The sequence below is a fragment of the Trichoplusia ni genome, chromosome 4 (genome assembly GCF_003590095.1).
Source record: "Trichoplusia ni isolate ovarian cell line Hi5 chromosome 4, tn1, whole genome shotgun sequence".
Classification (NCBI taxonomy): Eukaryota; Metazoa; Arthropoda; class Insecta; order Lepidoptera; family Noctuidae; genus Trichoplusia; species Trichoplusia ni.
Window position 1 is genome coordinate 2,021,098 of NC_039481.1, and position 23,907 is coordinate 2,045,004.

The 23,907-nt window shown below is 34.0% G+C and overlaps 1 protein-coding gene across 1 annotated transcript in view; it reads right to left on the reverse strand.

Moving 5' to 3' along the window:
* Positions 1–23,907, reverse strand: part of LOC113492494 — a 69,178-nt gene that overhangs the window by 17,028 nt on the left and 28,243 nt on the right. The window contains exon 5 of the mRNA XM_026869970.1: positions 9,824–10,029. Within this exon, the coding sequence (XP_026725771.1) occupies positions 9,824–10,029 (206 nt within the window). The remainder of the gene's footprint in view (positions 1–9,823; positions 10,030–23,907) is intronic.

The following is a 23,907-nucleotide window of genomic DNA, read 5'->3' on the forward strand; positions in this document are numbered from 1 at the left end:
TGGGAGGGTTATAGGGAGACCACTTGACAAAAAATCTCTTAAAGATGTATTTAACATTTGGTGGCGATTTAACACAATCATTCTACGTGACGAATTTAAAAGTGATAAATAAATTACACCCAGGCAAAAGAAGATCATGCTCATCTCAAAAACATTCGTCCTGGGTAGGAACCGAAACCACAACTTTCGGTATAATAGTCAAGGCCACTAACCAGTAGACCAACAGGCCTCTACAAAATGATTAAGCACTCTTTTGTACCTTCATGGACAAAACACACGAACATCTCTTTCCTCAACAATAACGGTCACACAATACTGTCTCCACAACAAGTCATTCGTAACTATTCTTAAGAACGCAGAATTCACGCCCTACTTACCAGGCCTTCAGAACTGCGAAGCAATGTAAATATAACTCCATTATTTTCTATCAAAACTGACCTACATTGGGAATCCAACATAACCCTAACAATTTGTCAAGTAACTTGCTGTTTTGAGGTTATTTGCGGTACCTTAGCTTTTGGTAATCCTTAGGAACGAGGCTTCGTGAGAAAGTTAGGTATTTGGTAGTAGAGACTACGTCTACGACTACAAAATTACCACCGAGTAAGGTTACTTGAAATTATCCTTTCAGTTTATTTTATGAGCAATGAAACTGAAGTAGAGGAAAAATTGTTGAGCGAGAAAATTATAATTTCACATAAATAAAAAAATCGAAATTCTTTGCTATCATATATACGATTAAAATACAACAAAAATGAATAACTATTACTGGAAATTAGTTTAATATCCGACAAATGCAGGCAATTTAAAGATCGCCTCTAAAAGTCAGCCATAAAGTAAATCCTTTCAAATATTAAAAAAATGATTTTCAACAACTATATTCCTACCACACTATAAATTAAATTATTCTTACTGTGTTCATTTTATAACACAACTAAAGTAATTTTATGAACCCAAATGACATCTCCGTACAAGCCCTCAGTTAACAGACATATTATATACCAACATAATATATACACACATATATATGTATAATGTACTGCAAAAAACCTCGCTCGGCTGGCACGTACAGAACTCCTAATTCACTTTATTTCGGAGGCGAATTAACTCGGGAATGTTACGTTTTATTTTGTGGCTGTATTGGAACGATGTTATTGTGATGATCACGCAGTTTTAGATACGAGTAAATAGGATGATAACGATTTTAAATGTATAGGTAAGTGTGGGTCAGCGCAAGAAGGTTTTATTATATTTTAGGGGGTGGAAGAAGATGACGACTTTTTAATAGAGATTTTTTATCTGACGGAAAAATAGTATTTGAGGCAGATTAAAAAAAAATGAAAAATATACGTTGTTTTTCAAATATTAAATCAATAAAAAATACTCATCAAAGTCTGAAACGTACGGAAATGAGGTCTTCTCGATAAAAGTGTACTGATGAGTGACGTCATAACTTAATAATAATGTATACGTCATCTTCATGCGTGAGGAAAGCAAAAGTCCATATCCGATTTTTTTGTACCTATCTTTATTAATGAAACACACAATTTGACCTTACATAGTATAATAGATTTTCCAAAGGTATAAAATCCAATAATTATTACCAAAAGCAACGATCTAAATAGTATTTCTTAGTTGTTAGACTTAAATAGAAGCTAGAATCTCCACAGTCATATATACAACCTTTTCAGTACGCGTAATGCAAATAAATGTATTCTATTCAGTATTTATTTAAGTTGTAAGACCACCACTTATCGTAAACCACACTTGTCCTTTCACCCGACCCTCGTAATCGTATATTATTTATTTTCAATAAGAAAAAGGTTAAAAACGGTTTCCAGATTACTTTATACTAAGTCTTGGACCTTTGACTGAAAAACATTTTTCATTCATCGATCCATGTACATGAATAAGGAAAGGAATTGGTTGAATAATAAAATATCATTGAAATAACTGTGAATATTATAAAGCTAGATAAATTTTGTCGAAACAAAATTTTTATATTACAAAATCAGCAGGAATCTCGCTAAATCATTTTTTTCTATTACCAGTCTACACAAAATAAAACTACTACACTCTACAAAATACACATTTTGCAAGGATAAAGTATGTTTTTCATAATGTATTGTTAAAATGAATCTAATGTGTTATAAAAAATATTTTTGTACTGTAAAATATAGTTTGTTTTGTACGTACCCTGTGAAATTAAACACTTTGTATTCTGAACGTTTTTAACGTAAAATTCCAACATGTTGCCATGGCGATGGCAACTCATCGCTAGTTATGTGCTAGAAGAATCGATGCCTCTCGAAACACTCTTATACTACTGTTATCGAGTTTCATCCTTCACCTTTTCCTTTAATCCCTAATTAAGTGTACCCTTACTTACTTTACTCTTATTATTCAGAGACGACGATTATTTATTATTGAGTAATTCTCTTATTTGATTTTGTGTCTATAAATCACTTAAATGTTACCTATCTGTAATTAATAAAAAGACTTAAAGCAATTTGTAGTTACGTTCAAACAAATTATATTATCGACTAAAATTAAAATAAAAAAATCTCAAAAAAAGAAAACTAAATTCTAAATTCATTCATACTCATTAAAATAGAAATAAATTACATGCGATTTTCTTGAGATATATTACATTGTTGATAATTAATTTCTCCGAGCATTTATACCTACCAATAAATACTGTCATGTAAGCCAGTTTCTGGAAACTGTTAGCAACAGCGAGGCACTAATTACGTGTAGACTCCAAAAAAATCACCGATGATGATAAACGACCGCGCATCACTAGCCCGACGTCTAAGGCCCGCCGTGATGAATTGCGCTTTTTTCTTGACGCTCATGGCACAGGATGCGTGTCGTGTTCCACCCCTTTTATCCCCTTTCACCCAATTATTATAAATAATGAGACGAGATTGGGTTCCGCTACGATGGGCGCTCTCCTCTGAATTATGTAACCAATTTTAAGAGGCGAGACTTTTGATAAACTTGAAGATGGATTTCTTATACCTTTATTTATGTACACACAACAATGTTAAATAGCGAATAAAGGATATTGACTAAAATAACTTCACAAATAAGCGTTGTATTAGAACAAAATTTATTACTAAAATAAGGTAGATATACCGTACGCGTTACAAAGTTTGTCTTGGAACTTTTTAAGTTTAACAATTCTGTCATGCATCATTTTTACGACTCTTAAACTGTTTGCGCAGCGCAAACAGCGTAAACCCTCAAATTGAAAAAAATCCCTGACTTCAAAACATCGTTTATTTGTGCTCCGCTCTTATAAGTTTTAGCGTAATAATATAAAGCCTGAAATTTATCAAATCGGACCAGTAGTTCCTGAGATACTTGAAACTGATGTCGAAGTACAAGAGACAGAGAAGCCATATTTTATTTGGCGCTTGTTTAAATGGCCGCTTTTCCATACCTTTCTTTTGTTGCAAGGTTTTCATGATTGATACTGATTGAAGGATTCGTTTCAAACGAAAATCAGTCCTTTGTTATTTAGTCTGATAATTCAATCGTCTGGTAAAATGTTTTTATTGAAATATTCATGAGTGCTCCCTAAATAATAAACAAAGTAATAAAAGTACGTATAAACTAAACCGATGAAAGTATTTGATTTGCAATCATATACGATTTATTAACAATAAATAATTTTCAATGAATTCCAACCTCTAATTCAGTAAATTAAGGATCGTAATACAATATTTATTGGCTATTTAGAAGGAGCTATTTCGCCAAAACTGGCGAAAACAGGAAAGTTGTAAGAGAAATCTTTGCGAGCAATAAATAACGTAACTCATGAGCTGTGTGAAACTTCTCTGTATAAGTCTTACGGTCTTCGGCCTTATGAGAATTGAAACGAGAAATGTACAGACGAAAAGTTTATATTTTGACTATGAAAATTAGTAAAAAAAAACTATTTTTTTAATTTTTTCTTTCGACTCAAACTTCTTTTTAATTGTCTGAAAGTTTTATTGTCAAAAAAAGTGATTCCTTTTTTAATAAATTTAATATAATCAATAAAACATAACCTATAAATATCTTGAGCATTTAAGAATTTTAAAGTGAGAGTGAACTGTTCTCAAATCCTTAAAGTTGGGAAGGACTTTGAATAAAATCAAATATGCATTGTTAGGGAGCGATAGGGGGATTGAAAGAAGGTTTTATTAAAATACGTAGCACTTATTAAATACGTTTTCAGCTTCAATATCGTGCATCCGATTGTGAAGGGAAGAATTGATCGTTTTATTAAATCTTTTTCCTGAAGTCTGTTTTGAATATATTGAATGAAGAGAGGGCTTTATATTTTGACTTTTATACCAGAAATTGAAATGAAAATTTCTGGTTTACATAGAAAACAAGATGTGAACTTGTGTAGCCTTGTTTATCCTGTCGTTATATACCCAGACAATTTAGTTCGGCGGATTTTTTAGTCTTTAAATACGAGCATGTTCTCACATAGCCTCCTTCTTTACGTTTGGTACTTCATAACTCCGGATTGCATGAATCGATTTTGTTGTATCTTTTTTAATTTTTTTTTTATTCAATAGTATGCAACTCATTTGCGTTTTTTTTTCAATACATTCTTTTTGTAAGTATAAACCTTCTGCAGGTATATTATCAATTTATTGAAATACTCTGCATTAGTTTATGCACTTAACTCGAATTGTAAAATTGTCTGGACTTTAAAAGAGATTGCGACCCCTGAGTTTGTTTCGACATTTCTTCTCAGGGTAGTCAGCTAGGAAATGTCGGCTCCATCGTTCTCAAAAAAAGACATGTAAAAGTGATAAAATATTCTATTTGCGAAATAAATAATTTCATTTCATTTCATAATCATGATCATAAGTGACCAGCATTTAAAAGCTGATTGCAATCATACCTTGGAGAATAAAGAATCATCTCAATGCAAACAACTTTGACGGCAAGTTCAATCAGAATAACACCAACTTAACTTTCGTTATCGAATGTATTTCTCAAGCTTAATAACAATACTTAATCAAACTTTATATTAATACTAATTTAACTTGAAGCAATTGTCTTAACAACGAATAAGATTTCTTTTACTTTGGATAACGGCTCGGGACAATTAATTAAGGTCAAAAACCTTCTATTGGATATTTGTAATACTTTTTTGTTTTTTTTTTTTATATTGGGTTCAGAAGTTTTAATTGCTTAAGTGACTTGATAGAGAATGTGCATTTAATTTTTTAGTTAGTTTCCATTAGCAAGGCTACAAAATTTCTTGGTATTCAATGAGTTACAAAAACGATAAAATTTTATGACATTAAAATGTAAAAAAGACACTTAAAAGAACTAGCTATTTTTCTATTAATAACTGAACAGTTTGTGCGCAATTTTTTTGAGTATTAATTCTTTTAGGTTTTATTTAAAACATTTAGGTCTAGAAATCTTCAGTATCTATTTAATTTCCTCGCAATTTATAAATTCCTAATTTACCTACGATGTTTCTCAACCTGATTTCGTAACATAACCTAATCTTTGATCGAAAGGAAGCCAAGTTTATGAGATTTATTTATTTGCTCACGTAAATAACAAGAAATAAGCACCTTCAACCTTTCCAAGACGTTGAGCGTACTTATACCAACTACATCAATAGGCCCATTTACGTGATTTTCGAAATAAATTGGTCCTACTAAATTATCGCACAATTTCAGCTAAGTTCCCTCCATTTTGTATTGACAGAAGCAATTATGAGCTTATTATGTAGTAATGGTCACCTTAAATTACGTAATTAGGCCCGCGGTCATGTCACTTACCGAAGTCTAGCGAAAATTACGTTATAAGTAAACATCCCCGATAATTCGTCTCTGTCCAAAGCGCGGGAAATGAAGAATGCCAAAACCAAGATGGCGGAAAATCGCCTTGTCTCGTAAATTAATGTCGTTTCAAAAAGTTAACGTTTACAATATTATTAATTATTTATGAAACTGGATTTTAATGGAAAGTTTTCGGTAAAATGGAGGCGCTGTTAAAGTTAAGTCAAAAAACAAATAATTTCAAGGACGAGCGATAACTAAGGCGGTAATCGTAATACAATACTTTCGAAGTTGTATACTTTACTTATTTACAAGAAAAGAGGGGGTTATTGAACTTTTGACGTCCGAAACTTGAAAAGAGATCGCATTACAAAGTTATCGATAGACAAACAGAATGGTATAAGTGTCTCGTATAATTTACACTCCATTTAAAATTCCAGTAAAGATTATCTACCTGAATTGTTAGACGTTGGAACTTTTATATCCACTTCGGGCGCCTAATAAATAATTCAGTGTTCTAGAGGAAATTTAATTCATGTTTATTCCAGTTTGGTTCACAGTACCCTTTGGCAAGGCGGCGGCGGAACAATAACAATATTTTTGTAACGCCGGCGTTAACGTGTAATCTGTAGCTTACTCCAATTGTTTGATAAATAAGCAAATCGTTTTGAACATTGCTTCGAATGATATTTGGAAGTTGCTCGGAAATTACGGTATGTTCTTAAAACTTTAATGAAATTCTACCGCCTGTGAAATTTACCTGGATGTTTCCAATTTAATTGAGGAACAACGTTTTGAATTTAATTCTGTGAGAATATTTTGGGTTGTTCTCAGTTGTATTATTAAAATGCTTGTGAATAGATTGGAAATTTGTGATATTTTCAGTGTCTCATCGTTGCATATTATTCTTTTAAAATGTGCATTATTTTTTTCATATTCATCTTTGCGGTTGCGCTCTGTATCTTTCATCAATTGGAATAACCTTTAAGACCTACATGAGTTGAAGATAACTGCATAAGTCTAAGTCTTTTACATTTTGATCTAAATCGCTGAATCTATTTTGTTGGTCCTTGTCTTCGAGTACGAGGGAGAGCAGGAAAGGATAGAGAAGGAGTAATAACTGTCTGTCAATGCGACCGTCACAGGCTGTAACTCATGATAGATAGGCAGTTGTGATTGGCACATATGATGTTTTTCCGTTGCCGTTATAGCAATAATGTTTGTGACGGCGAATTTGTGGAGCGACAAAATAATTTGTGTGTAGGTACTCTATTTCTCACACAATAGATATTTTATTCTTTAGCCTATTTGTAAGAAACTCCATGGGTCGCGAGACAGAATCGCTATGACAGTTTTTACCTCCATTTGCAACTACAACTGTTAGTAACTATAAAAGAAAATATTTTTTCTTCTGAACAGATTACAACCTCCTTCTAATAATGTACTACATAGTTTAGAAATCCAACTGCAAATCTCGTAACACTAGCATTACCATTACATTACCAGGTTTCGAGGTTTTCACTCTAATGGAGTATAATTGTCTGAACGCGGGGATTACGTGCGATCAATGTGACGCTGTCTCGTTTGTACAACATGCCGCGACATGGCGCAAGATTTATGGGCCCCGAACCCATCATATTAAATTAATCGATTAACTTTACATGAGTATTACGTTCTTTTGATTTATTACCGTTTTGTTCAAACAAGTCTGTTTGTCGTGCTTTTCAAAAGCCTTCAAAAAGGTGGAGGATCTTAATTTGTAAATGTTTTTTTTTTATCTGTAGTATTTGGTTGTGTACTTCGGACTCGGAAGGCCTTTCCCCAGCAGTGGGACCTTACGCCAGCTTTTTAAAATATACTACATATTGTATTATATATTTTTTATAGAACTGATAGCTCAGTGGTTCGACGAATGTTCTAATAAGTCAGAAGGTAGATTCGAATCCCGGAAAGCTAATTTTTCTTTTTGAATTCATGTACTTTTGACTAAGTCATCATTAATTGTTAACAATTTTAGAGGAAAACATCGTAACGAAAACAGCAGATCTGAGAAGTTTTCAAGGATGTGTTAAGCCACGTCAAAGCTAAATAACTATCTAATGTATAACTAACCGACTATTATCTATTTAGTAACACGAGGTCGACTCGCAGATGGCTAGTTTTTTTTTATAGAAAATTTATACTTATTAATTTTATCAAGGAACCCGATAGCCGCCAAATAATCACTAGCCTCTATCCCCATCTCTTTCCAACGCAGACTAGATCAAGTAGCATCAGACAGTATCTTCATGACAAACGTTAATCTTGTAACAGAAGACCGCAACCACAAGATTTATGTGCCAGCCTTCCAATTAAATACATCTCTGACCTTCGACTGACGTCACGCAGCCCCTTCGAAATAACTTTTTAAACTAATCATTATGTAATCTTGATTAAGCCTTTTTAATTACTAAACTTCGGTAACTAATCGACTAATACCTACTTTTAATATTGTAACTGGCACGTAAGAAAATTAGCTTTGTTTTTCTTCTGAAAAGAATATTTAAATTCGGAATAAGACGGTATTAAAGTCTGTCTGGCTGGTATTACTTTAAAAACAAATAAAAACTCTATTCTTTATTCTAAAGCAACCTTTGTGCTTGGAATGAGCATTTCTCTTGAAACTGCATTCAATGGAGTGCTCAGACGGTACATCGACTCGCTTTCTCAAACGTCTAACTGATATTTTGTTCTTGCGGATTTAGAATGTTGTGTAAACTTATATTATTTGTAAACTTCTTAGTTGTGTGTTATCGAAACAATGCAGGAAAATAATCTTTATTTTGTTTACTTTTTCCTTAGAAATGGAAGGAAATAATACAATGAAAGCTTACCGAAACAAAATATTGTTTTCTGTGACATTCTATTTTAGTTTTGTTTAAGTCTGTAACTTAAAATACAAACACCATTCTTGTATTTGATTTGTACCTAAGCAACACAGAGGAGTTAAGTATAAAATTATCTACTAATATATCCCTCAAAACAAAAACATAAATATCAAGACAAATACCCATACGCACACTGATTGGATTTCCTTAAGAAGATCCAATATATTCAGTTATTAGATTTAGCTATTCGTAATGCCAATAGATATTTAAAAAGAAAATGTTAGAAGATAATAAGGTTTTACTTTTAATATAAGTTTTTGTTGTTGATCGAAAAGGCAAGTAAGTTTGTTACGCGTAATATGATCTAGTTAGGTTCGGTGGAAAGGTTGAAAACAAGTTTCAAGCCTGCATTAATAACAAACGAGCTTGAAATTGTAGGATGTTGAGTGTTGAAATTTGTTAATTAAATGATGCAACGGTGTACTCACACGTATTTATCGGGATTGCCCGACTAGTTTCGGACCCAAACGGATTGTTTAATCATGCGTTGACGTGGCGGGCGAGTCGAACTGTTCGACTCGCGATGCGACGCGAAATCTGATAAATACGCGTGAGTAAACCGTTGCATCATTTAATAATGAATATTGTTCTCATGACAGTAACTATCAAAATATGTTGAAAAAAACTTAGATACATAAAAATACTTTATCTACAAGTATCTAAGGTTTGTTTTAAAAAGTAATCATCATCATCGTACACGTTTCCCATCCATGTTGGAGTCGTCTTCCACTCTAACAGGATACAGTTAACTATCTTTATTTAACATGGAACGACGGCTTCTCTGACTCCTTAACCTAGTTACCTAACAACATATAGGTTAGCCAGTCTGGTTGTCAGACTTTCTAGCTTTTGGCAACTGTCTGTAAATGTCACTAGATCTCCCGGACAGAATTGCGTAGAAAGAGGAGAAGATTTCCTTGAAGACTTCCAACTGGCACCTAACAGTGTTGCACATGGTCTACGACACAGAACGGCATCCTTTTCCGCAGCTATCTATAATACTGCTATGTGTAGCGGTAGTAGGTACTACCTTAGAATCCTGCTCTACGCAACTATTCCCAGGAAAAAAATACTTAATATTTATAGTCTTACTTCATCTCTGCATCAGACTTGGCGAGCATCCAGACGACGTGCCCCGGGGAGCGCCTGGAGCCGAGTGCCATGAGCTGCGACAGGCGCGCCCCTGGTGGCAGCGCGGGGCGGCGCGGCACCTGCCCCGTCCACGTCGCGATGGCCAACATCTCTGGACACTCCTTCACCAGGTGCTTCTGAGTCGCTATGCATTTTCCGGAGGCGTCCTGTGGGAGAAAATATATGTTAGTATCCATATCGGTTAGGCAGATGTTTGGTTTAGTTTTTTTTGGGTTCCGTAGGTACCCAAAATAGAAATCTTCTACCATTTGTCTGTCACCATGCTGTATTTCATGACCATTTATAGTTGAACAGATGAAATTTTACGGATGATTGCTTGGCTTGATTTTATTTTCTGTTGTAAAAGCTATTGCTGCTTTTACAACAGAAAAAAATGTAAGTGTGAGCCTAGACAACAAACATAATTATTGTAGCATTTAGTAGTTTAGCAGTATACATGCATTTTCTAGATAATTATATAACCCTTCCTTGCGCGGTAACTTGCTCTTGGTCGTCTCTTTATACTTTGGTTTATTCTACTTAAGCCGACATCTACTACTAGTTATAGTTAATTATTTCTTCCTGTTCAAAATATTTCGGATTTTTTTGCCCGGAGATAGTTGACCATTAAAGAGTTCGCGATCAGTCATCACTGTTACTTGAATTTACATAACTTTACAACGTAACTTACAACACGAGCTTCATGTAAACACTTAAACAAAATCGTGAACGTGAACAACTCAGTGAACACCAAAATCAATTATGAATTTATCAGCCCATAGCAGAGGCACGTGTAGGCACATGAAACAAAACAAATGTATACAATATGACAAGTATTCGCACTGGAAGGCATTCTAGATTCAGTTCTTGTAGTATAAACCGTTTCATACTTCCTCTACCATTGTGCGAGCGAGATAGCATGCTGGATTCGTAACGGTGTCTCGCTCCTACATGGACATTAATCCAGCTACAAGAGCTTATAGTGAGTAAGATCTGTTTAATTACAATAATCCTAGAGCGCAGCTGTATTTACAAACGATAATATTCACTACTGACCTTCTTTTTACTGCATTTCAATTTATCTTTGTTATTATTTTCATGTCTAGATGTTTATATTCTTTTTGTTTTTTATTTCATACGTTTGGAATGTTTGTTTACGATGTAATTAGAGTTGTTCCATGTTTATTGTGCTGTTTCTTCTTTTTCATTTGTTTTTAAATTTAAATTTGTCTTTAATTTTTTTTTTGCATTTAGAAGTCATTGTAGTATGTTTAACATAAGTTATCAATATGAGAATGAGTGATTGCTGGTAAACCAGTAATATTAATTGTTGTTATTATGTATGCGAACTTTGTTGGTAAACCTTAAATATTTCTCCTATCTGTCTCGGCAATTATAATAACCAAGATACCGATTATATTAAGTAGTCACGTAGTACCTGCTTTTGTTAAGCATAATTTTGAAATAAAATTTGCCTGTAACTTGAAAAACTTATAACAATTAATAATTAAAACATGACATACTTAAAATATCATTACGTTATGTTTAAATCAAAACTACAAACTACATATTTGTATTCAATGCTAGATGTAGTTAAATATCTTGGTATCACAATAAGCTCGCTTAACCACAAGACATTTCAAAACCGAGAGAATGCCACCTTATTAATGAGTGAGGTGTGGTTGCGTTGCGGTTTGCGGAGAAACTGCGGGGCGTGTGCGTGGCGGGTGCGTGGCGGGTGCGGGGCGACTGCGGGGCGACTGCGTGGCGTATATAGTGCGTGCGCAGTGCGGTTTTCGTTACTTTGTTCGCAATTACAAGGACTGATCAGGTAATGTACTAAAGTAAATGAAGTAGGTATCTAAGGTTAAGTTATATCGAATTGTGAGACGAATTTAATGCGGTTTCGATTTGAAGGAGATACTAATTAAGATATGGTTTTGAAATAGGTTGATGTGATTTTAATAGATTATTCATAGTGCAGTGTACGCATGACAAAAATTGGTACATTTGAGAGCTCAATTAAAATTTTATTCGCATTCAATAAGACATAATCTGTAAAAAATCTCCAGCTTCTACAAAACCCATATTTTTCAAATCCCAAATGAAAAATAAAAATACATTGAGCAAATTGCTACTAAATACATAATTTTCTAAATCACTCGAATTTTAGTAATCCGCCACCAAAACAAAAGCGCTGATATTCCATGTAACTCACAATTTGATGAAGTATCGGGGGTTTAGGAACAATATGCGAATTAGGGACTTACCACTACTGGCACGGGCGGCCTACCAACACATCATCTACCTTCTACTGCAGTTGTCAAAGCAGGACAGCACTACGCGACGTAGAGAGGCGTCCCTTTCCCACATCTCCTATGATATTACTTTAAGAGGTGGCTCTACGCCCTTTGAATTCTCAATTAGACAGCGAATAGCCGGAGAATCGCTTTAATTTTGTATAGACAGACAGACGTTTGTTGATTAACTCAGAGTAATATTAATGGGCTCTGTTCGCTTTGACGAATGGTCTTACGTTCATGTTTTAGCTAAGAATTGAGCTTTTTGTTGTTATTTTTGGTGGAAAAAATTCAGTAAGGATTGGAGGAAGACTTTTGCCTGGCAACTGGATGTTACATCATCATCATTGGCTACAGCATCCTTAATAGATGGTTAATTTAATTTCCGTAAGTTATTTGATGTTGCGTGCAGGGTTGAAAATTTGAACGTTAAATATTGTTACCGGGAGAAATAAAAAATAAATACAAATGCAAACCCCGAGCATAAGGTACCAGATAATTACCCTACATAATTGTCGAACAGTACATTCTGCTTGCCACAAAACTTGTTGCTTTACTTAACCACTCCAATTAATTTGTAGATACATAATTACCAAGAACATAATACATCAAATGAGTGGTATATTAGTATTATTATTGCTATTCAGTGGGGCAATAGATGCAGCCATCGATGAAATAAGTCACTGGAGCGAAGTAAAGCGCTCTCGTGCGAGATGACTCCATTCTTCGGTCAAGTTCAAACCTCTTCAAGCTGTGGGGCAAGCAGACTAATTGGCATACTATGTAAGTTGAAAACAACATCGGTTTTCCTCATAAAATATGGGAAATACTCGTACGTATGATATATTTGAGACTGACATCGCCATGTCGCGATCGTTTCGCAATGTACCTATTTAATATTGAACTCTCTGAAAATGACAGTTGATAAGACTTGTCACTTTCATACATTTGATTACAAAAACCTTTGCAGGGAAATGAGGAAAATTTTGTTGTACTGATACGTTAGCATCAGTCCATAACAAATAAAAATCTAAAAGCTTAAAAAACAATTTTCAGTACGAACATTGAATGAGTTTCCAAAACCCAATACCAATATACAAGTGATACTTCAAACCAATAACAGTGGTCCGTTACAAAAACTCTTTAGTTCTCAGGTGCGCCGCCAGAGGCGCCACTGCACACTAATAAAAATCGGACCCTCGCAAATTAATCTCTTCACCACTCATGCAGTAACGAAATCTCTTCATAAAGTATTTGCAATCCGCTTCAGACTCACATTTCAAGTATTTTGTACTGTAAGCACGTGCTATAGATACCTATTTTAAATTGAATTGAATCTCATCTTGAGGCATCTTGTAACTGAATCGGAAAACTAGAAGTGCGCTCGAGTTTTGAGATCGTATCTTTAATTATGGCCTTTTGGTTCTGGAGAAATACATCTTAAGATGAAGGAAAATATAAAAAGGTCGAGAAAAGTTACCTGAAAATGTGCTTTTCAGAGTATAATGTTGCGCATACCAAAGTTTTGAATTCAAAATGTAGCTTGTATGTATTTCTACTGCGCTTTCTTGGCAACTCCACTTATACGATTTTAATATAAAAACCGATCAATTGTAGCAGTACTAGTCGAACTCGAAACGGTGAGGGTTCCGTACAAATAAAGAAAATAATTTTCCATTTCCATTTTTCCCTTTCGTTCCGGCACCCCAATCCTTACAAGCGAAGCCAGGACAAGTATAAACCTAGTCGTATTAACTAAATTCTTACACTAGTGCCCGATTTTTCAATCGTCAGTTAACTTTTATCTGAGGAATAAATGTGGCCGTTTGATATATTTTCTATAGAAAAGCTGTCAAAGCGTCAAACATATTCGTCGAATAAAAGTTATCTGGCGATTGAAAAATCGGCCCTAAATTCCAAAAACAATTTGAAAATTATTTTACCAAGATAATTTGACAGTACTCATCAAAATCCCAAATACAAGCAGCACATTTAACGTCATCAGAATTTCGTCTCCAAAAGCCTTACAAACTGAACTTTAACAAAAATATAATTACGAATAGTTCAGGTAGGGGTTCCCCCCCTACGAAGGGGAACGTTCGCGGAAGGCCGATGGCTCTAATTAGAAAACTCGCTACGTCACGAATGCCCACACAACTTGGGATAACACTTGAAGAATTTTAATGACTTCTAATAGGAGATGCCGCCCCTAAATGCCTATGTTTTATGGAGGTCGCTGTCTGTAGACACAATGTTAGTATTTGATTTTGGGTGCTGAAGTGATTTTTTAGTTTTAAAGGATATATCAGTGATGTAGTGATTGGTTTCTATAATATGACATTTAAAAAGGTGTTTCTAATGCTAAAAAACATCTAAAAATGTTTAGTGATAATCGTAGGTGGTAATTGCATAAGAAATTTTGTAGTAATAAGATTTGAAGTTTACGCAATCTGAAATATATAGCTATTCTATGTATCTATGAATCCACCAAAGGGTTTCATAACCGAAAACATTCCAAAACAAAAAAATACCTCTTCACAAACCAAAGAATTACATTACAATCACCACGTGAATCAAACTGCAACTTACAATAACTTAAAACAAATACTTTTCCAGTACAGTACAGAAAAATCTAAGTCAATAAAATAATTTATTTCCTTTCATAAAACTGTTGGTAGACGCCGTCGGGAACATCATCTACCTATCAAATCGCAACTGGTTTTGACAGACTAGTAATTACATTTCAACGTACAGACGTTGTTTTGTTTTTATTTTACACGTGTTCAGTCTCTTGTGTGCCATGTGCGGTATGAGCGAAGGGTCCGTCTTTGCTTGGGACATATTAATTTTTCGTTTAACGTCACATATACATGTAGGTATAGAAAACAGATTTTGGGTGAGTTGGACTCGCGACATTGAAAGTTCCCTACAGGCTAAGAACGATAAAAAATGTATTTTTTTTTTCAAAAGAAAATGCTTAATTATGTTTATGACTTTACAAATTGTTTCTGAACGTCAATTTTCAATTTTCATTCGTGGATAAATTTTCATTTCAAAATGTATTTTAATCTACAATGGTTCACGTGTTTCAAGCTGGTGATAGACGGACGGACAGACAGCAGAGATTTAGTAACAGGGTTCTAAACCTTTCGGCACAGAACCCTAATAATATTTTTAATATTGCACACACTGTAAACATACACATGTTTTGATATGTCGGGGTTTATTACGTTTAAAGTAAACATTTTTGTAAGGATATAAGAGTTCTTCCATAGGTTATTAAAACTCTGTGGTCACAGCGACAAACATGACTACACATTTTTTTTTTCGTTTATGTTATTTTTCTAAGAGTAAATTTAACGAGTTATTCATAAGTTGTATGAGTTGTTCGGTCACCGAAGGCGGCGGCTGTATTCGGTTTAACTGAAACGCTTACCCTAATACCGCCAAACTGAATCCGACCAAACGAATACCTGTTTATATCAGTTGGTGTTCGAATACGGCCAGCCGCCGAATACGGTCTTACCGACAAAATAAATGCGCCACGAGTAGCAAAATGCTGAGAAAAATAATCGATGATAATTAAAAAAATATATATTGTTTTGTCTTTTTGCGTTAAATAATTTAATCCTAGTGTCCTGTCTCATAAACATTGAATTCATTGAAAGTCTCAGAACACGCGGGTATCGAACCCACGAAACATCGCGCACAGTGTGTTTGCCGTGTTGAAATATACCACTCGGTTATCCGTTCAGTAAATAGTTGGTATATAATTGGAAATATCAAGACCATGTTTTATGTTTTCATATATTCGAGTCGTATTATAAAGTGCAGAAAGATAAATCTCATTTCCGTAAGCATCTTTCAATCGACCACTATTGAAACGTTGAAAGCATTGCTGATCGCTGATTAGAATTATCGATGCTTTCATTTGCATTGGAGTTCAGTATCAACTATCACTTATCACAAACGTATAATCTTTGATGAAAGTAGACCGTAATATCTGAAACTGGAATTCAGTACTCATTTCGGATATTTTGAAGCTTTGTGTACAGTAACTTTATAAAAACGAGTTGGACTTGCAACACTGAAAGTTTCGTACTAATAGACTAATTAAAAATCAATCGGTTAGACGATAAAAGTTTTATTTGAATTTTCAAGAAATCCCTTCCTCATTTTAATTGTCACCCACCAACAAATTAATGACCTTATCAATCGTTTTAGCGGCAACATAAATACATTATTTATGAAAAAATCAGCTTCTAAGCTATCACGGTTCCTGATACACTGCCTGGTGACTGTCAAACAGACAGATAACGATTCCTCAATAATAGGGTTCCGTTTAAACCATTTGACTAAGGAACCCTAAAAATTGCTCCTGTTACCATTGTTTTGAGTGTTGAGTGCTCGGTTAGTTGAGTAGAATGGGTCACCACGCCGATGGCTACTGTGTGCGGCAGACATAGAGTGCATCTTTTGAAAATGCTTTTAGTAGCTTCTATTACCTTTTACCAGTTCCCTTCCCTTCAATTGAATTTATTTACATTCCATAATGTGCTACAGGTGGTGAAATTAATTATAGATACTTCTTATTTGTATTCAAATGATACAAGTTAATGAGACCGACTTCCCGTTTTCCGATTAAGCTGAAGTTTTCCAATTTTTTGCGCGATAATATGTTGACATGGAGCTGATTAGATGCTTTAGATGAAAGGTGGGATGAGAGATCCACTATAAACTGTCAACTTGAATTCAGGCTATGCAGGCAATGTTTGCGTCTTAGCAAAAACATTGATCCCACAGGGAAGGTATATTTCTAAAAAACTTCACAATTTACTTTTGATTGTTAAGTTTTCAACATACATACAATAAAAAGAAACTTTTTAACACAAAGAAAACACAATAACCTCTACATTAGATCAACGAACGTCCACAAAGTCCTAGCTCAGCACCTTAGCAACTCGAGAGCAGTGTCGGAGAGCGCAGCGCCGTGTCGAGAGCGTCGGACAATGGGCCCGACACCGCCCCTTTCGTTTTAACGAGCGTTTGGCGTGTCGGAGAACACCACGAGTGATTGTCGTAAGGGCTGGTGCACACTCCCTTACGAAGTATACGAAGAATCTTTGTTTTTGAAGTAAAACTCTCATGCGAATGTAAACGGGAGTCCGTTGAAGCAATATGGCATCACGTTTCTGTACCGTCCGGTTTATTTTTTCGGATGTCTTGTGTCTTGTAGTCGTAGCCTTATAATTTAATAGCTATGTCGTTTTGTAGCGTAAAGCGTGCGATAATGAGTTTTCGTTTCTTTTAGTTCAACTAATATTGTAATGCATATATAGTTATTGACGCATATATTATCTATGAATTAGTAGCACACCGGATAAATTTTAAAGTGATAATATAACTACAGATTATGTTTTAAAATATCTACATGCATATAAATGTTTTTATTTAAATAAATAATATTATCTAAGTATCAAGTTACATAAATAAAGAGACCTTGTACATAAAAGATCTGGATTGATCCTTCGCAAAAGAAACCTGAGTATATTAAATAAAAACCTTCGTAAATCCAAATAAATGCGGCGACAAATAAAACAATCTCATAAACACACGAACATAATATCAAGTAAATAAAAAAGGAAAATGGCGGGATTTTTACAAGGAAGGCGTTACCAAGTCATATATTTGTGGGGAACGGCGAACCCTTCGTCGTTACTTTTATATTGTACAGCTTCAGTGTAATGTATGTGTATACTTCAGCAATAGAGAATGTATATTTATAAGAATTGAGGAAATTAAGGCTAAATAAACATATTCTTTTTCAAGTAAAAAGTCACCTATCAATTTTATGAGCGTACCAATCTCTACTTAACCTCAAACTTTTTTTTTATATTGGCAACAGAAATATTTGAATTGTGAAAATCGTAACTGTCTGATTTACCTTTCGGGTGAGGTTCTCTAAAAAGGAAGGATTCAATCCATGTTTCTTTTACAAATTAGGTACCTTGTGTCAAATCAGAAAACTTTCACCAATAACACCCGACAATTTAGATTATCTCAGTTTCGACTTTAGCCTATTATGAAGCCATGTTTGTACCAGTAGCTGGAAGTTAACCTTTGAGGAGACCCAGCTATTAGTTCCGAGTTTAATGTTTCTTTCAGTAATTGTGTTAGCAAGTTGTTCAGCTTACACTTAGTTGAGCAACAGTTTCGAATCTTATTACAAATGCAAGTTCTAATTGAGTTGCTGTGCTAGCGCGTTGCCTTTCGAATTGTGTGTTAGTATGCAGCGCGACTATTACCATTGTATGGGCAATTTAATATTAGTATTCATTATAATCATGGGTTGGGATTGTTAAAATTAGCACATTCTTCTGATTTTCGTATGATAAGAGTCGATCAGAATACAAGTTTAACGTCAAAAAAATCAGTAAAGTCTTTACGTTATGAAAAACACCTTTTTTTTATTCGCCTTTAGGTACTCAAATGTTGAGAATACTCGATATCACATTAATCGCGACGATTTAACATTTTGATATCTTCACATGCATATGTATTTACTTGTACAAAGTAGGGTAAATAATCCCTACTTTGAAACTAATAAAGTAGGGATTATTTACCACATTTTTTGTCTTAGATTTTCAAAACAAGTTCTCCCAATTGTTATAAACAGCATAATAATATATTTACTTCCAATTTGAAAGAACGTTTCTTACTAGCTACGCCGAAGCAATAACCCAGCTTTAAAACCCCAAACACCTCGAACAAATTACGGAGTACAATAAAATTGCTAAACGTATATCCTTCATCACACGGGCCACCTCACACGAGTTGATTATCATTACTCGACGAACGACTTAAAACGTATTTGCCGAAGTAAGTCAGAAAATACTTTAGAGGAGTTGATATCGCATCCACAACGCGAAAGATTACCGGGGAAACGTCCCGTGTAAACTGATTCCGAGGCGGCGAACTGTGAGCCACAGATGGAAACGATTTGAATAATTTTCAATAATAGACCTCTTGGTTAACCAATTGCTGTGTTTTTAGTACTGGCTAAATGTGGCGTTTGTAGCGCACAGAAATAATGATCAGGAGGAATAATACAGTTGGTGTTAGGTTTTAAATTAAGGATGTTCCGGTTTTGATCGTTTGATGCCATTCTAAAGTACAGCGAGATGAAATGATCGCCCAATATTTTTACTTAATTATTAAGCTGAATTTCTTATTTTTAAACTGTGCACCCTGGATTATCTGCGCAAATGTTGCTTCTTCATTTAGAATCTAGTGCATTCAAAGGTTTTCTGTAAAAGATCGTGTTAAGCGATAAGATCGCCCATTGCAGCACCATGTAATTGTATCCAATCCTGTTCTTATGTGGTGTGCAATAAAGAATATTCTATCTTCTATCCATATTAATGACTAATGATAATTATGATTATAATTCTTTTAAATAGCATGATTATTATTATCAAATTGTACCGCTAATAAAACCCATTTTTTCGTATTATCTAGTTATTCACTTTTCTATTTAATACACACGACTGTAAACAAAATTAATTTTACAGAGAGCAAACTGAAAAACAAAATACATTTCAATTATCCGTACTTGCTCATTACATTTAACAAAATGTATGTTTTAAAAAATAAATGTTCTCCACAATGTGTTCACTAAAATTCAAGTAGAAAACTCATTAGGAAAGTGGGAAATGGAGCAAGGATCCTAATCCATTAGCAGTTGGTAATATAAAGTTCATTTTCATAAATTACCTTGTATTCGATTCCTTTCATGCATGCTACCTACAGTCCGTCGTACTGGGACTTAGATTTTAAAGTTATATTATGCAATATCTTATAGATTTGTGAGTGAAAATATTTTATAAACCGCTTTTCAGTCTTTTTTTCAAATATGTTGTAGATATTACCATTAGGGAAATCTGACGTTAAATATTATACCACAGTATTTACCTATCCCAAATCTATAAATAGTTACTGAGATAAAATATAAAACGTATCTGTTTACTGAAAAATATCGATAAATGCTTTCCTGTAAATAAATACTTATCACAACCTACAAAGGATGCCTATTAGCGTCAAAAATAAATTATAACTCCGACAATTGACGGTACATCTCATAAATGTGACGATGAAAAATATTTTTTCCTTTTACGAAAATAACATTGACATACAAACAACGAAAGTATCTTCACATAAAGAAAAAAAGATCCAAATTACGAACTTGTAGGGAAACGTAAGGTTATTTTGAGTTCGTTTCGTAACCGGCCTACGGCGTCGTAGCGGCGTCGTAGAGCTCGTAGCTCGTTCTACGCGGCTACAAGCCGATCGTAGAGGCGTTTTATCATATTTGCATGAGGTCTGTGTGTCCCGGATCTGTCGTAAGCCGTCCCCAATATTAGGATAAGGTCTCTAGAATGATGATGACATTTTCGAGTTACATACAAATTACTCTGCTTCGTACAATGTAGAAGGAAAGTTTGGTGTTCTTTTTTCGTGTAGATTATTTGTCCCATATGGCAATATGGGTTCGGGGCTATGTATAAAAAGCTTTAAATTGTATAATGAGTGTACGCATAACTGCCTTTATTCGCTAACGCTATTCATACTTTTACATTGATTCAATCTGTTTCCGTACTTTTGGCTGTTAATACTTAATGAAGCAACCCGATTGCTCCCCTTCAATTTTAACTAATTCAAAGTTAATTTTGCTACTAAAGCGATTATGTTTATTTTCGGCTTACCTCCTGCTAAAAATAACTCTGTCTAATATAACTTAGAACACGTGTTCACAATTTTCTGAAGCATGCTCTAATTTCATGGGACATTCGTTTCACACTCACAATTTTTTCGTACAGCAAGACACAATAACTATTTCAAATCAAATGCAAAATAAGAAAAAAATACACGATGAAAAAACAAAAAAGAATCATCTGTCACAAAAGCGAACACAAGACAAAATCTTACAGAAAACAATAAATAAATAAACTAAAAAAAATAGAATAGACGAGCAAAGTTTTCGAGACGAGATAAAAGATAAAAATAAAAAGAAAGAAAGGAACAAAGTCATCGAGTTTTAGTGTGAGACTGTGACGTCAGCACAAACTCCGAGCGAAGCGAACTCTACATACATTACAAACGTATTTTATAGAGTCTTGTCCTTATCGCGACTGTAGTTTACACTGGTTTAAGGTTAATATGTTGACATTGAAAATCAGAGTAATTCTTGAAAACAAAGTAGTATTAGCGAAAATAATAAATTACACAACCTGAGTAAAAAATAAATAGAACTTATAAGGTAGGTTCAATCATAAAGTATTTTTAAACTGACTTCGAAATTTTTATCTTTTATAGTAAAAAGCCTCTTGACACATTATTCTCAAAATTCCGACAATCTTACGGCACGAGGATTTCAAGAAATCAACTCCAAATGGGAACCTCAATTACTTGAATTCTAATTATTCAGAGTAAATCCCGGTCCCGTGTGTGAACACCAAGGGTTGGAAGTGTGCCCTTTAAGGAATACGGACGTGACGTCATACGTATAATCCTACCCTCATAAACTTGCCGTTAACCTTTACCCGTATTAGATAAACATCTCCGTATCAACATTTTAGTAATCTGTTTTAATGGGCATCGGTAATTGTTTCGGTAAATATTTATCTGTGTAAAAAAATATTTTATGAAGAACGCTTGTAGGTGCTTTATACGGGATTGAAGGTGAAGAAATGTTATTTTTGATATGCTTAAAATGGAAATTTTTCGTACGTCAGAAATGATAAAAAAATAGATTTTATTAGATAAAACCCTACCTTACCTGCTACTGAAGAAATACCGCCAAGTATAGAATTATTCACCAAAAACATGTAAGAAAGAATATAAAAGACAATCTCGACTCAAAAACAAGCAACAAAAACAGTATTTTATAAGAAAGCTTCAGTATTTATTTATCTAAATGTATTTAAAACTTGAATCAGAATAACTGCTTTTACGTAAAATTTACGTCACTGTTTGCTAGATCTACCTATATTCTGATCTGACCTCGTACAGATCTTAGATCCTTACAATGTCACCGTATATTTTTACAGCTGTAACAATGTTGCCACGCTACAATAAATACAGCCACAACAACTCTCAGTGCGAAACGAAAAACAAGATTTTTTATTAATATTATTTAGATATCGTCGATTCAGCAAGACTCTAGATGAGATAAAAGTATTCATATTTAATAAAGATACCTGTTAACGTAAACTCAACTCTAAGATATGTAAATAAGGTTACTTTTCCTGTGGCGACTTTATACTTTTCCGTGCTCGCCGAGTCGAATTTTCTTATGACGTAGAAAACTTTTATTTTATTGAAATACTTATCCTCATTTACTGGTATGCATTTAAAGTTTCGTAATGTTTATTATCCGGATTGGATAACTGAAATCTTATTCAGGAAGATAATAGTGACTTAAAATTAATCGGATAGCTCAACGGTTTGGTTTGGTAGCTTTTCTCTTTAAAAATCTTACATTTCCATTCTTAAACAAGACTTTACTGAGTTCTCATTGCATTTAGGAGAGACAGAGATAGCATGACATTAGTATATACAGCCTTTTAATTTGTATGATAACGCCGTATAAAAAGAAACAAATATGATGCATAACTTGAAATTTTCGGGTGACATCACTCATCAATACTCATTTTACCGACCAGTGACTTCATTTTTCACACTTTTCAACAGCTTTAATGCGTTTTATATTCACATTTTTCATTAGTTTAATTAAGTTAGAAATACGAATACAACATATTTTGAAATCTCCTTACCTAATTACATTTTTTACTAAAATGCCTCTCATTGTGATGTTAAAGCCATATCATGTTTCCTACCCCACGTTAAGGAAAAATAAACACATTAATGGCTTCTTCTTCTTTGATATTTTTTACAAATATTTACTTTTCAAGGGCTGATGCTTTCAACCTTATATTGAATTAACAAGAAGGTATTTTTTTAACTTCGGTTAAACTGCGTCTCTAGTAAACGAATTCTAAAACGTCATGCTGTATCTGACATTTTAAGGTGTGTAGCAACGGATTAAGCACAATAGAGAGTTTAATTTCTTAGAATACTTTTAAGTTTAAAACTTATAACTATAAAAAAAAGCGACTCCCGCTAAAAGGAATTTAATCCTTGTGTCGCGGGGTTTCCCAAACATACAATTCACATGCACAAAGAAGACACCTCGACTCGGAACAAGCATTCGTGGATAGCACAAATACTTGTCCCACGCGGGGATCGAACCCGCGACACGTCGCGCAAAGTGGCTATCCGTGCTGTCTTATTCTCTACATTTACAAAAAAAACCGGTCAAGTGCAATTCGGATTCTTAACTCGTGAATTTTTTGTATAAATAAGTTGAAAAAAAATGGTTATCCATCTGTATTCTAATATCTCGACTTCTAACATTTTGTTGTTACAACTGCAATAGAAATACATCATCTAGTAAAAAAATATTACAGACTTAAAGCAGAGAAGTGTTTTTTTGTCCTCTATAAAGATTTTAGCTTACGTTTATTACGAAGGATCCAAACCCTTTGTGGACAGGTTTTATTTTATGTATATTTTTACTATCACCACACTTATATTTCAACACTAACATTGTAATATCTTGTTCATGCAAGACGAACTTTTTACGTAATTTTTTGCTCTCCTTTAATAAGTAAAGTACCTAAAGATGCA